At 40.2% G+C, this 11,665-nt stretch overlaps 1 protein-coding gene and 1 long non-coding RNA gene across 3 annotated transcripts in view; one reads left to right on the top strand and one right to left on the bottom strand.

Moving 5' to 3' along the window:
- PRKCA (protein kinase C alpha) overlaps window positions 1-11,665 on the top strand; it is a 264,506-nt gene that overhangs the window by 167,996 nt on the left and 84,845 nt on the right. For both annotated transcript variants that reach the window (XM_072991026.2, XM_020811192.3), the window contains exons 4-5: window positions 1,163-1,274; window positions 6,414-6,542. In XM_072991026.2, the coding sequence (XP_072847127.1) occupies window positions 1,163-1,274; window positions 6,414-6,542 (241 nt within the window). The remainder of the gene's footprint in view (window positions 1-1,162; window positions 1,275-6,413; window positions 6,543-11,665) is intronic.
- On the bottom strand, window positions 2,571-6,424 carry LOC144586406 (uncharacterized). The gene is made up of 2 exons (XR_013541215.1): window positions 6,339-6,424; window positions 2,571-5,851 (listed from the first exon to the last, which is right to left on the bottom strand). It is a non-coding gene; the product is annotated as an uncharacterized LOC144586406 (long non-coding RNA).

Genomic DNA, 11,665 nt, shown 5'->3' with positions numbered 1-11,665 from the left:
GTGTGTTAGATCAGTACATATTAACAGTTCAGTAGCAGGTCTTTTGTAAAGTTAATGGCTTTAAATTTACCATATAAAACCAAACAACCCTCACATATTTTGCATTATGACAGGGATAACTTGCATGCCATAGTATACTATTCCTCGAGAAATCCATTTTTCTTCCAGCTTCTGAGAAGGTTATAACTAAGATCAAAGAGAACAGGAAACATTGAGAGAAGTGACTGATTATATCATAAATCCTGCTACTCCTTTGACTCCGTGAGCTCTGACTCTGCTATACTACCTATTACACTTCATATAAGTTAAATAAATAAATAAATAAATAAATAAATAAATAAATAAATAAATAAATTTCAGATATACTGGAGTAGATTCTCAGTCCTTACTAAGAATAAACGAGCTATAAGTTGCTATAGTTTCCTATTATAAATTGACATAGGTGCCTTTACACAAGTTTGTGAACACTTCAGATGTTTCTGTTCCATGTAGACAAATTGGATAGGTTTATGTTAGTACTGGTTTAATCCTGATACATAAAATAATTTTACCTGAAGAAATATGTTTGCCTGCTGTTTCTGGTTAAAAACATGGAAAGTGAAGAAATACTGCTTTGTATCTGTGCAGAATCTAGAAGCAAAACACTGATATTCATCTGTACGAAAGCAAAATGCAGGCCACATAGTATGGGAAGTCAATTGAATGAAACAGAGGAACAAGTCTGTAGAGTTAAGTTGTTGGTGGGAATTGGCCCTCCATGCCATTTGAGACACTTAGACTGCCACATCACAGGTTTTGAAGAGAAGGTTCACATTCAAGAAGACTCCAAGTTTTTTGTGAATCTCTCTTATCATCATCACTGTATCTTTAAGAGTTATCACTGTTACTGTTAGAGTGTCATCACAGAATCTCAACTTCAGATGAATTCAATTCTGCTTTATTTTAAAATAAAATACTCTTAAAATCTATCATAAGAAAGAAAGGGATTGCCCAGACTTTTCAGTGAACATATGTGTTATACAATGATGTTGAGATGTTTCTACTTCAGAAACAGCTAGGGTGTATGGTGTCCTTTTCAGTGCTGTGTGAATAGGTTTGCAGATTAATTTTTATTTGTTAAATAAGCTATGGTGCCTGATTTATTTATTTTTCCTGATTTCAGGATCCCAGAAGCAAGCACAAGTTCAAAATCCACACCTATGGAAGCCCAACATTCTGTGACCATTGTGGGTCGTTGCTTTATGGACTTATTCACCAAGGGATGAAATGTGACAGTAAGCATATTTTTTTCCTCTCTCATACTGTTAAAACACACATTTTAAAATATTGATGAAACCATTAAGAATTGGCCAGCCTCATAGGAGAAATATATCATTTCAGTACAAGCATCGACTGTCCATTTCAGATTAATATTTGAACACATTTAGCAAACTAGTTTAAATGAATGGAGCCTTTTCCCATGTGGATTTTGCTATAGGAAAATGTTAATGGAAACTTATTGGAAACAATAACTGCTACCTTCAGTCAGCAGTTGGCCTGGAGTATAAAGCCAGAAAGCAACAATATCGTTTTGTCATTGTCCTCACCTGTTTCTGAATAATAAGAGGAAGTTGTTGTGTCCTCATACCAAAGCAAAATTATGAATGTAGAGGAAACATTCTGGCCCAGTACAGTAGACACAAGGGTTCTCCAGATGTTGTTGGATTGAGTCTCCTTTTGACTGTAGGCCAAATAACCAGTGGTGAAAGATGCTGGGAACTGTAATCTGGAGGGCCAATTAATTGCCTGCCACTGCCCTAGGAGATATCTGCTCAGTCCCTTAACAGAAACAATATAGAAGAAGCTGTGTTCTCTGCTTGTGTATTTGTCATCAGATGTAGGGGTGAAAGGCAAACATGTACGAGAAGCTCCCCACTGCAAGGCACCAGTATTCTTGAATTGGATTTCAACAATCGTCACACCACTGTCAACTTGCAAACAGAGGGAATTGCTGGCCTGCTCTATGCAGATCCGTTCCTACAAATGGATACCTTTGGCCCTTGATAATTTGGATCTGTTGCAAAACAAGGCTCTGTGGTTCCAGGACAAAGTTCAGACAGTGTTCCATGTTGACTGGCGTCCTTGGTTTCACCTGCACCAGCCTAGTGGAGCTGCAGATGTGCCCAGAGCCTCCTGCCAAGACTGCAGTTCAGAAGCCAGCTAGTATTACAAAAACAGGAGAATCTTATTGGTACCTCCGTTGGTCTCAAAAGGTTTTCTAACTTCTTTGTTGCTCAAGGATTTCATTGGACAAGACACCAGAGACCTGATAAACACTTTGATATAATACAATAGGCTTGTTCTTCTTGCTAGAATATTTTATAACTTTTATAAATTTGCCCTGAACAGTCTGGAATTCTCAGTTTTCTGCACCTGGCAGGTTCCTATGAAGCTTTTTCTTTTGTTTCTCATGTTTAATTTCTGTTTATGGCCTTCTTCAAAGAGAAACCTGAAGAAGTCAATATGCCATGGACAGGCTTACAGTGGCAAGGGTTTTCGTTTCATTTTGTTTTGCTTCAGACCTTTCCCTCTTTTGCTGCCTGTTAGCTTACTTTTTTTTTCCAGGCGTGACAGAAGCATGTACTATAGGTACCCTTTGAAATGAATATGACTCTTGAAGCCATCTTTTATGATGTTCAGGCTTTTGGTAATTGGGTAGTAGAACCTATGGCTGAGTCTCGGGTTCTCAACAGAGGCTAACCTGCTGAATCTTCTCAGGATGCAAAGCTCTTGTTACAACAGAGAGATGATTTTTAAAAAGTTGTTGGCAGAAAGGACACGAACCTCTGTTTCTCCCAATGTGTGCTGTGTTGAACCCATCCACAATGTCTTTAAATATAGTGTGTTTTTGCATATACAGTGGTGCCTGGCTTAACGGGCGCTCCGTTTAGCAATGAAATCGCTTAGCGATGTCTTTTTCGGAGCGTTTTTGCACTTTGTTTAGCGATGGTCCCTCAGCGATTTTCGCTTAGCGATGGTTGGGACCATGCTTCACATAGCGATTAAATTTTGGGTCCCCTGTTTCGCTTAATGATGGTTTAAACAGCCTCATGTTTGCTGTTTTTAAATGTTTTTCTGTTATTTATAAAGTTAAAGTTTACTGTTTAAAATGTTTGAAATCATGAAGTGCACTTAATAAACCCTTTGTTAACCAAATTTGACTTTGTTCTGATTCTTTTTTAATTTGTTGTTGTATTTTCCCCCCCATTGAGATGCATTGAATACGTTTCAATGCATTTCAATTGGAGAACCACGTTTCGCTTAGTGATGTTTCCTATGGCGATTTTTGCTTAAGGATGACAATTCGTTCCTATTGGAACAGATTATCCGGTTTTCAATGCATTTCAATGAGAAACCGCATTTCGCTTAGCGATGAAATCGCTTAGCAGCGATTTGTTTGGAACGAATTAACATCGCTAAGCGAGGCACCACTGTATCTAATTAGACAGCTTACAAGCGCTTTGGGGATTCCTTAGAGGCTTGTTCTTATCAAGTTCAGTGGTAAGAAATTGCTTCAGTTTTCCAAGCAGAGGAAATATGGGGAAATCTTTCTTGTGGGAGACTGATTTCTGTGAAGATGCATGTCTCTTTTACTTCTCGCATTTCCTTGTGTGAGCCATTTGTTCACAGATCACTGCCTTTCAAACATCTTCCATCTTAAATAAATGCACATCATGTAATTCCCCCACGCATTCGAAGATTCATCAGATGCAGGGTTCAAAATCGGCTATCTTATAATGAGCTTTGAGATAAACTGTTTATTTCTGTTGCAGATTTCCCTTCAAGTTCTCTGGAGTAAGCCAGAGAGTAGGAAGGATTATGCTAATTTCTCCTGCCCACCAGGAGTTTCCCTCCACTTCTGCATGAACATTTCTCTCCTGCCTAAGTTCACCACCATGACATACAATCCCGGCCATTTCTAAAGTGATGCTACAAAGGTGCTGAGTGTAGCACTGCCCATAAAGCGTGAGTGGGCAAAAGGCATCCTACATGATTTATGTGGTCAGCTCAGCAACCTTCAAGACTCTCTGTTGCCCCATTTCTTTTTGAGCTTTCTTTTTCTCTCAGAAACCCCTTTTCTCCCCTGCCCAACCATCCAAAATATATTGTAATACTTGTAATACTTGTACTTTCAGGAATTTAGCTAGCAACTAGAGGGCATGAGGCTTCCTCTGTTTTTTAAAAATGCATATTTTAAAGAGAAAAATATTTGGGTTTGGATGGAGCACAGGAGATCTGGGATGGGCACATGTGGCCATTCCTGCCATAAACTCTAAATGTGCAATAGCTCAATTTCTTACACCTTTAAAATATGTTGCGCTAGCACTTTTGTTGTGCTAATTTGTATTACCATCCTGCTTGCCACATTCCTGAAAAAAATGCTACAGAAGACAATGAATGAATAATTTCTAAAATCTTTGCAAGTTATAGAAAATAGACAGACAAATCATTCTAGGTGCAGGGAACAACCCGCTGATTTGACTAGGGTAGGGTGACAAGTTGCCAAATAAAATAGATTCATGTCCTGGGCTGCATGTTAGCTTTAGAAGCACTTCAGGAAATTCAGTGGCTTCTCTATTTGTTGACATCTCCCCTCTCTGATTAAGAAATTCCAGTGGCTTTAGATGACTCCCTCCACTGGTGTGTCTTGGATGACAGCAACTTTTTAATTTGAGAAATAAAAATAACATCCTTCACCAAAGTATTCTTCTTATGTGTCTCAGTGCTTGTGGAATAAATCCTGCTGTTAGTCTTAATGAGAATGGGTCCTATATTAGTGTATAATTAACATATTCCCTTCATTCAGTGGGTTTATTCTAGTTGGGACTTACAGTTTCCTTTAGCACTAAAGACTTTTGCCAAAATCCTGTTGATTTCATGCATTGTACATATGCCGAGAACTGCAGTTCTCTGTGTCCTTGGGTGAGGGAGGCAGCCAAGTGTCCACTTGTGCGCTTGTTCCCTCTGTGAACTACAAGTAAATCCTCTATGCTTGGAATTTTCACAACAGGATTTTGGTTTTAAATCTCTCCTGTAGTTCCATAGTGCTTCAGAGATTCTCGTATCTCATGGTTAAAAGTAGGAAAAGTTGGATTGTTATCTTGTTCCTCAAAGCCAAAAGCAGAATTTTGTTCTTACCTTTCATTCTTCTTTGTTATTTATATGTAGATCTTAATTCCTCTTAACCATGCACATGAGGGGAAAGGATTTGGGAGACTGCTCCTTATTTCACCACGTCCCACATTTCACCAAGCATGTCTCTCTTCCCTGAAATGTTTTCTCTGAAAGTTTGGCTTGTTATTTACAGACAGCCGGGTGGAGCCCACTTTCTTCCTTTGAATGGTGCCAGAAATGTGTGGTTTTTTTTTACCCCTCTCCAGATGAAAGAGGACTTGACATATTGGGTGTGATCAGAAAGGAAACTGACAAATAAGAACAAAATGGTGCTGCTTGTCGTTTGCTGGTTAACCACACTTTTATTTTTCTTTCATCTTAATTCCCATGTTAGCATTTTCTCATATGCACATATGGGGGAAATGCTCACAAAATCTTAACACTTTTTCTGTGTGTTGTACAGTCACAGCTACTTAATTTTCTTCTGTCTTTCTCTTTCTTCATCCCTATTGTTGCTATTGACATTCTTGTATGCCATTCCCCTTTTTGTAGCCTTTGAGAACTTCCCTCATATATTGGACTCCTTCCCAGATGTTTCATCTGTTAGAGTTCTCCCACATCTGGACCAGAATTCATCCTCTTCAGTCCAAAGCCAACCATATGGGCCTGCCACCGCTCGCTCCACAAATTTCTTTCACTGGAAGGGAAGAGAAGTCACAGTTTTCCAGTTCAAAATCCTGCTTTTGATTTGGCTTTTCGTTCTTGCCTTGCAAAGGAAAAGATCAAAGTACGGATTATTTTTTTGCCAGCGTGGGGCTGGGAACAGAATATTAGATGGCTGGCTACTCAATGAGCCCAGATTCGAATCCTCACTTGGCCATGAGGTTCACAGAGTAATCGTGGGCCAGTTGCACTCTTTCACCCTGACATACTTCATAGGCATTGCTGTGAGGGGGAAGTGAGGGCAAAGGGGGCTGTTCATATAGCTTTGCTGAGGAAAATGTGTGATATAAAGAGTAAATAAATAAGAATAATAACTCAAGATAGAACATTTTTGCCTGGGTTCCAAACATTTCCCATCGTCATGGGTATCCTGGCCATTTAAAGGAAAACAGCAAAGTGTTTGCATGCCTATTGTTCGCCAGTAGTAGCTATGATAAGGCAATGTGTTTATGACTACATACCTAATATCTGGTCATGCAGAAGGTGAATTCTTTCTTTCTCTTCTTCTCCTTCCTCCTCCTCCTTCTTTTTTGCAGCCTGTGATATGAATGTTCACAAGCAGTGTGTAATCAATGTCCCAAGTCTTTGTGGGATGGATCACACAGAAAAAAGGGGGAGGATCTACTTGAAGGCTGAAGTGAATGGTGACAAGCTGGAGGTGACAGGTGAGACATCTTATCATTAAGAACCCTTGTTTTGAAGCTCTTGTTGACACTGCAATCTTGGCATTTTGCATTTAATAAATTAAGAGTGTCTCTGTGCTGCGCAGTTATCAGTTTGATAGCATTTCCACTGCTTGTCCCTGCATCCGGTGGAATCCCGGAGTTTGTAGTTAGTGAGGGAATGGATCTCCCTGCTAAAGAACTCCAGTGTTCTCCCATTTAAAGATCTCAGCAAGACACAAATCTCAGAATTCTCAAGGACGGAGCCATGATAGTTGAACTAATATCAAAGTGCTGTAATTATGTAGGATAGATACACTCTAAGCTGGTATTGTAATACACTTGCATTAAAAGACCAGGTTTGAGTTACCATGAAAAAAATAGCTTATGTATGTCAAATGCTCGATGAGCAGAAGGAACACAGATAATATTGGCCGTAAGTACCAAAATACTTAATCTTGCAATTGAAATACTGTAAATGTTTCATGTAATCAGCATTTCAGCCTCAAAGCTGAAAAACTGCTCTGAAAATGCTATAGACGCAGCAAGATCCCACAGGGATTCCATGCCACCCACCATCACAGACAGCTGTTTCCTGCTGCCACTGCGTCTCTTAGGGGTGATTTGTCCTGAGCCAAATGCTCTTCAAGGCAGCACATGCAACACGGTATGTTTAAAACACATTGATGACATTTCTAGGCCACCTTTTAGTGTGAATGCTCAGAATGGATGAAAATGGTTAGCAGAGAAAAGTTGTGTGCCTTCCTTAACCTTTCTTTATTGTCAGTTTATATCTCCAGATATATCTCCAGATGCTTTTTTTTTTTTGAATTAACATTTCAGATTATACAGTTTGGTTATGACTGTTGTGATCCTTATGAAGTGTTTATCATTGTTCCTGGTTCTTTTAATCTGAATTTCGTTGCTGGTTTGTGGTAAGGGCAGTGGTTACCGCCCCACCCCCACCCCCACCCCGTGTATCCTGCACATGCTACATGAATAACTATCTTGCTTTCTTGTACCTGAGAATCAAGTGCGGTCTTTCAGTATCTCAGTGCCTGGAAGATGTGCCAAGCTATACATAGAAGCCCTGCACAGATCTAAACGATCCTAGCTCTTGTCATTGGCAGCTCTGGACAGGTCATTAAGATGGAACGAAAAGCTGTAGCTTGCACCAAAATGGAAGTAACCAATTGAGTTTGGTCCTGCGAGGGGAACAAGGAAGTATGTGAGCACAAGGTGCATTCACATAGTACCAAGGTGTGCTCTGTCTGGACCAAGCCATTTTGTGAAAACATTAGGAACATTACATTCAACAATAAATGTCCTTTTATAGAAGCAGTAAGTGGAACCCATCTTTTATGTTCTTTTTCTTATGATTTGAACTGGCTCATCCAATTATGGAAATCTTTTGACACCAGTCGAGTTTGGCGTACTGTTATTTTGTGTGTGGAACTTTTAGCTTCATTTTTCTTTGGTTGAATAATTCAGAAAAGTGCTTAGAATTGATGATGTGTGTTTTATATAATTTTGAATGTTTCAAGTAGGTCTCAGATCATAAACAACCAATGGAATGTATACGAAAGAATTATTTTTGGAAATCCCGGACTTAACAGACTGTCTTTCTGAAAGCATAATTGCACTTATTCTTGCATTTGTACATAAATATTACACTTTGAGGTAACATTCCAAAAATGTTCCTTACTTTCAGCAAGCCTTGTATCTGTTAAAGTCCTACATTGTAGCTTGATGCCAAGGAGGGGGGAGTGCAGTTTTTGTTAAGGCTTAGCTAGAATAAAGGTTTAAAATAAAGGCATTCAAATATTTATGGTCTGGAAACTCTTTAATTTAGCACACATCTCCAAACACAGAAACTGTTAAGTTGCCAAACAGCTTACCCACACTGACCTTGAATATAGTATATTTCAAGCTTTTCTTTTTATAAATGCAATTCTTGTGACAACAATCAGTAAATCCAGCTATATAATGTGTTAGTAAGGAACTATTTCTATCTTGATATTAATTGTTCCCTATATCATAGTTATACAGTGGCCAAAATCCTGTTGCTTAGCATAGTACTGTATGTTGCAACTAGTGGAGGGCCATTGAATCAGTGAGGACTTGGTGAGTCCACAGGATTTGAGCCACTGAATGTAACTTGGGCGATATCCTTGTGAAATCTCTTTTTATTAAGGATGGTGTAGCATTCTGATTTTGAACAATAATTATCAAGAAAAGCAGCAGACTATATTCTGGAGAAGGTGGACCCTGATGCCCTTTTTCTGGGGTTATGGTTTAATCATTCAAAAGTCAGGAGTTTGTGAATTCATAAGACTATTTGATACTCACTTTCTGCCTTTGATAGCAAGGACTGCAGGCTTAGCTAGGTAGCTCATTTGGAGCAGATTGGGTTGCTTAAGTTTGGGTGGAGATCTATTATGCCATTTGGTGTGATCCCTGCATCCAGATAGCAGATTTACCTCACACAGTCCTATTTAGCTTGCTTCCCTTAAGAAAAGGAAAGAAAATAAAAGAAGAAAAATGCCGCTCCTTGCTCATGCCTATCTCCTCCTGCCATTGGGAGATATCTTTCAATTTAAAGAAAATTCTAAAAGGTAGGGCGCATCAGTATAACACGGTTTTTTTAAAAAAAAAACTTTGCTTCTTCTCTTTGTTCCTTCATGGAGGAGCAGAGAAAGGAAGTTTTAAATTTCATTTTTACCCATCTAGATTCAGGAATTACCTGATTTCCTGATATCATTAAGTGGCTAAGCTGTGTGTTTAAGCCACTAATGATATCAGGAAATTGAAAACAGTTTGGAAATTAAAGCAGCAAGCTCTGTTTATCCTAGTGATCACACATCCTGGAAACAAAACAAGCAAAGTGATCAAAAACAACTAAAAAACAGTAGACCCTGACAGGGATCCAGACTGCTATGGAGATGTGCTGGTTTGCTCTAGCAAAGGAGTGAACCATCTTTTCCCCACAGTGGACCATACTGTGGGACAAATGCCTGTTTAGTCAGAAGATATATTTATATGTGTGATAGTATTGCACATATCATTCTTTCCTTTCTTCTAAATCAGCCATTCTCAATCTTTCTTCTTTTTTGCCATAACCATAAAGGCAGTATGAGAAAAATACAGACAAAAACGGGATTGTGCAGTTAGATTAGGCATCCTTCAGTCTTCAGCTACTATGGTAATGTGCTCTGAATAGAGGACTTGGAAGAGCATCTAGTGCGGCTGAGAAGAGCAATTTGAGAGTGACAATCCCTTCAATACTAAGGCAAATACAATCTGCCCCTTGTCCAGCTCCCTGGTTTTGCTGGTTTCGGGACTGCTGCTTTGCTGCAACCTACTGAACAAGTGTCTCTTCAGATTGGGAGAGGCCCTGCTGCACTGCCTGCCTCAAGGCTGAACGCTCAGATGTCAAGGTTTCCCATCTGTTGAGATATTCCTATGGCCTTCAGATCCCGCTTGCAGTTATCCTGGTATCGGAGGTGTGGTCTCCCTCTGGGCCGATTTCTCTGCACTAATTCTCCATACAGGAGATCATTTGGAATCCAACCATCAGCCATTCTCATGACATGCCCAAGCCAATGTAGATGTCGCTGTTTCAGTAATGTATACATGCTAAAAATTCCAGCTCGTTCTAGGATATGCCCTTCATGTCCTCATGAAAGTATCTGATGATGTTAAGGAGTCAAGGTGGACATCCAGTCTTGAGAAGGATTTTAAAAAGGCCGTCCCTGCTAACCAAATCAAAGGCCTTTGTGAGATCTGTGAAGGCCACAGAGAGTGGTTGTTGTTCCCTACATTTCTCCTGCAACTGTCTGAGGGAAAATACCATGTCAGTGGTGGATCTATTAGCTTGAAATCCCTATTGTAATTCTGGATAGTCTCTGTCTGCAAGCACCTGGAGCCTCTTCAGCACAACACGGGCAAGCAGCTTCCCTACAACGCTGAGAAGAGAGATGCCACAATAGTTATTGCAGTCGCCCTGTCGCCTTTGTTCTTATACAATGTGACAAGTTTTGCATCCTTCATGTCCTGTGGTACTCCACTTTCCCTCCAGCAGAGACAAAAGATTTCATACAGCTCGGTGGTGATGATATCTTTACAGCACTTCAGCAGGGATGTTGTCCTATCCTTCCCGGGTGCTTTGCCAGAGGCGAGGGAATCCAAGGCCGCTTTTATTTCTGCTGAAGTTGGTTCGCTGTCCAACTCTTCCAAGACAGGCAGGCACTCAATGTTAATTAATGCCGCTTCAGTTACTACATTCTCTCTGGAACATAGCTCAGAGTAGTGCTGCACCCAGCGTTCCATCTGCTGTGCTCGGTCCTGTAGCAGATTTCAAGGGAGCAGATTTCTGATGTTACCTGTGTCCACTGCTATCTGTATCTGAAAGCCGAGCTGAAGCCAATAATCGTTGGAACATCTGGCAGTCTGTTGGACTTTGCTATGAGCAAGTCGAAGAACCTGCAGGTTGTACTCACTAGGACAGGCTTTGTATGCTTCTAGAACTCTCCTCTTATCCTCGGTGGCTGGCATTAACCCCTCCAAACAGGCTTCAAACCAGTCTGCCGTCTTTTTGGTCTTCTTGCCAGATGTGGATGAGGCAGTGTTATAAACAGCATTCTTGAATTGTTCCCATTGTTTAGGTGCATTTGCATAAGCTGGGCTTGGAAGGGTTTCTCAAGCGCTTGGGCAAATTCCTCTACTTTTCTCTGATCGTGAGTCTTGCTGATATCAGTACGTGGTCTTCCTTCCTTTTTCGTGTGATAAAATCTCTTTATTCGCTGTTTTACTCTACTACACACCAGGGAGTGATCAGTATCGCAATCAGCACCCTGATAACTGTGTGTGATCATAATACTAGGAAGGCTAGAGCATCCAGTGAGGATCAAATCGAGCTGATGCCAGTGCTTGGATCTTGGATGTCTCCAGGAAACTCTGTGTTGAAGCTTCATATTAAAGAATGTATTGCTGACACAAAGACCAGAATAACATCAAAACTCCAGCAAGCGTTGGCCATTTTCGTTCATCTTCCCAATGCCAAAATGGCCTAGAAAGTGGACCAAGAACTGTTATCAGCACCAACTCTTGCGTTAAAAGTCTCTGAG

This window comes from Pogona vitticeps, chromosome 2 (genome assembly GCF_051106095.1).
Source record: "Pogona vitticeps strain Pit_001003342236 chromosome 2, PviZW2.1, whole genome shotgun sequence".
NCBI lineage: Eukaryota > Metazoa > Chordata > Lepidosauria > Squamata > Agamidae > Pogona > Pogona vitticeps.
The sequence above is the reverse complement of the archived record's forward strand: the minus strand, read 5'-3'. Positions and strand labels throughout refer to the sequence as shown.